Genomic DNA, 3731 nt, shown 5'->3' on the forward strand with positions numbered 1-3731 from the left:
ATACTGTATGTATAGTGTTTCACTTTTTGAATTTGGCGCCGATCTCCATCCCCGTGCGTCGCAACGCTCGCAGGGAATGGAGCCCGGCTCCGTGATAGATCGAGCGAGACATGGCTCGCTCGTACAGCGCGGGGACATCGCTGGATCCGAGGGAGAAGGTAAGTAAACATCCTCCTGGATCCAGCGATGCGGTCCCCAGTCTGGCTCGGGGTTACTGCTTTTGGTATAAAAATTCCACCCCGAGCCAGACTCGGGAATACTGTCAGGGGGGTTAATGAAGCTGAATAGGATGTTGCATGGGTAGTTGACCCAGAACTTAGTAAATACGGTGGAGTCAGCAGAACTTCCACTCATCTACTAAGCTCTGGGGCAAACCAGGAGAGGACACGCAGGCTGTGTCTTATATTTCTAGAAGGGTTTCCTTGTGCTGAGTTCCAAGATCTGCACACCTGTTGTGGGCAGAAGGGGCAGGAAGTCTCTCTATACAAGAGAAAAATTGGCACTAGATTTTAGGGCTGTGGAAACTAAAGATTAATTCCCAGATTAATCAATTAATCTTTTTGATCGATCAAAATTCTTTTTATCGGTACTCACCTCTCCGCCGGCTTCAGGGTCTTCAGGGAGTTCCATCGGAGAACCTATGACGTCACGGACATCAACGTCACTAGACTCCTCCCCCTTCCCCAAGTGCCTCTGTCTGCTAATGAAGGCGGGGGGGAGAGTCCAGTGATGTCGAAGTTCTGATTGAATGTAACGCATAGGGGGAGGAGCTACACAAGATGTCACCCACTGCTGCCCTACGGAAACAGCACAATTGTCGGCTTTACATGCTGTGTTTTTATCATCTTTATGTGAGTAGTTTGTGTTTGAACACAAAAATTAAATCTTATACTTAAGCGGTGAGCACTTAGATCTTTTCTTTCTACCCATGACCTGGCGTCTTTGCTGAGATCTAAGGAGACGTGAGAGAAGTTTATGTGTTAACCCTTTTGATACCCACTTGCATGACCACCTGTTTGCACAGGGGTCCATGCCGTAAGGTGAGAGTGATTAGTTAGACCGGAGGTGGAGGGATTGTCACGCTACTGTGGAAAAAAAAATTACTTACGTCAGTGCTACAGTTTGAATTTAAAAGGTATTTAAGTTAAAGCGGAGGTCCACCCTAAAGTGGACCTCCGCTCATCGGAACCCTCCCCCCCTCCGGCGCCACAATTGGCACCTTTCAGGGGGGAGGGGGGTGCAGATACCTGTACAGTACAGGTATTCTGCACCCACTCCCGGGATAGCTCTCTGCGGAAGGGGGCGTAGATTACGCCCCTTTCCGCAAGTGCCCCACTGCCTGCTGGGAAACACACAGAGCGCAGTAGGGAACCGGGAAATGAAGCCGAAAAGGCTCCATTTCCTGATTCCCATACCCAAGATGGCGGCGGCAGCACACGACAGACGATCTAGAGATCGGCTTCGGGTGCCGACATCGCGGGCGCGCTCGACAGGTAAGTGTCACGATTTTAAAAGTCAGCAGCTGCAGTATTTGTAGCTGCTGGCTTTTAAAAAAAAAAAACGCGGAGTCCTGGCGGACTCCCGCTTTAAGTCATGTATTGTGGAAACTAACTAGTGTCAAGTGATTGTATATAGTGTATACCACATTTACCACTGACTAATGCAGAGTTGCAATGCAAGGAGATCAGCTAAAAGTAGTTGGATCTGTATGTGCATTATAATTAATCGAAATTAGTTGATTAATCGATTTAAAAAATAATCGATTAATTGAACACGAAAATTTTAATTAGTAACAGCCCTACTAAATTTATTTTAACTATCACCAATGTAGCTCTAACAAAAACATTAAAAAAAACTACAGTAATTAATGTTATTAATTGATTAATTAATTAATACACATTTTCATTAATTAATGTTGTACATTCATTAATAAAAAATAATATGTAATATTAACATTAAAAAGAGTTATCTAAATCTACATTTTTACAACTGATGACATCAGATACATCTTGTAAGACCTTGACATGTTTTTATAAATGCCGCCTTTAACTTAGGATTGTGGTAAATCAGGTGGGCTGAATGAAGAGACGGAGGGGCGCACCTTAAAATAAACATCCACAACCTCAAAGGGCTGTGAAAATGCACAATGTATACTAATATAAAAAACATACATACAAAAATAATGACTTGGCTAACCAGGAAAAGAACCATACTTTTTACAACAGCAAAGTGAGCCTTCAGGTGGGGGTTTTGTAAACTCTCTCTACTATTTCCCATCTGCTTGATGTGCATCCAAAGAGATCGAATCAATAAGTAGACTGCACCGCAGAAGACAAGGAATGGCAGGAGAGAGCCCAAGAGGAAAATGATTACCTGGGCTATGAAGGAATATCCTACTTCTGCATTATTTGCTACAACATTTTCAAGAAAAACATTTGTTGAGTTTTGTCTATGAAGAACAAGCCCATACTGGACTATTGGGATGCTGGAAGCTACAGAAATAAGGAGAGAAACTAGGATAAACCGAGGAACCAGAATGGAGATCTTGGTCTTCATGTAGACCAGTAATACGTGGCTGTAATTTGCAATTTTCACACAGTAGAACACGCACAGGATGGTGGTGATCCAGAGGTCGGTGGAGTGTAGTAACATTCCTGATAATAGAATGCCTAGGTTGAATAAAATGCTTTCTTGGATTAGCCAGGTAAGGTAGGTTCGCATTAAATAGGCCACAAAACAGTTGGCCAAAAAAAGGCTCCTAAAGATCCCCAGACAGGTAAGGATTTTGTCGCAGGTATCCAGAGATTTCAGAGTCTTCCATCTCATGAACTGAACAACTATAATAAACAAATTAAACATAATCCCCATAAAGCACTCAGCAAACAGAACAGTTGCGAATATGTTTTGGATATAACCATCCATTGTGTGATATCAGATCTTTCTCCCGAGAGAGATAGGTGTATAGAATCTTGGGTGCAGAGCTGTGTTTGTGTATCAGGCTGTGTGTGATAATTTGGTTATACAAGATTGAAACATACAGATCTTGCTCTCGTCTCTCATGTAAATCTAGCAATCATGTTTCCTATCCATGCAAATAATAAAAACCAATGGAAAATGTTAGTGAGATAAAGATATTTCACTTCGTGTGCTGTCATCTCACTCTCTGAGGAAACATGCATGTTGGTTAGACAATTGTCCCTTTTATGGGTCCAAATCCCTCTGAAAGCAGAGACCCCGGAGAATAAAATGGTGGTAGTTCCAATGTCACACGGTGCAAAATTTGAGTAAAAAATACATTAAAGTTAATTTTGGAGCACACAAATGCAATATTTTATCCAATGTTTTGGATAAAATATAAGAGATGAGGTTGCACAAAATAACTAGATAACCAACATGTCAAGTGCTAAATTGCTTGTGCCTGGGAGTCTGCGACAAAATTTGGCACTCTAAATTCCCCGTAGGTGATGATTAGGGATTAGCCCGATGTTCGAGTCAACAGCAAGTTCACCTCAAACATCGGGTGTTTGTCTGTTCGCCGCATAGCTAACAATTTGGGGTTATTGTGGCAAATTCGAAAGCCGCGGAACATCCTTTAAAAGTCTATGGAAGAAATCAAAAGTGCTAATTTTAAAGGCTTATATGCATTGTATTGTCATAAAAAGTGTTTGGGGACCTGGGTCCTGCCCCAGGGGACATGTATCAATGCAAAAAAAAAGTTTTAAAAACAGATG

General features: G+C 42.2%; 1 protein-coding gene across 1 annotated transcript; it reads right to left on the reverse strand.

The window, feature by feature from the left end:
• Positions 1-1998: 1998 nt before the first annotated feature.
• LOC143986814 (taste receptor type 2 member 4-like) lies at positions 1999-2922 on the reverse strand. The gene has a single exon (XM_077485222.1). It carries the CDS (start codon positions 2920-2922, stop codon positions 1999-2001), a length of 924 nt encoding a protein of 307 aa, XP_077341348.1.
• Positions 2923-3731: the final 809 nt, after the last annotated feature.

The sequence above is a fragment of the Lithobates pipiens genome, unplaced genomic scaffold, assembly GCF_037356315.1.
Source record: "Lithobates pipiens isolate NorthernLeopardFrog02 unplaced genomic scaffold, aLitPip1_a1.2 Scaffold_18, whole genome shotgun sequence".
Taxonomy (NCBI): Eukaryota; Metazoa; Chordata; class Amphibia; order Anura; family Ranidae; genus Lithobates; species Lithobates pipiens.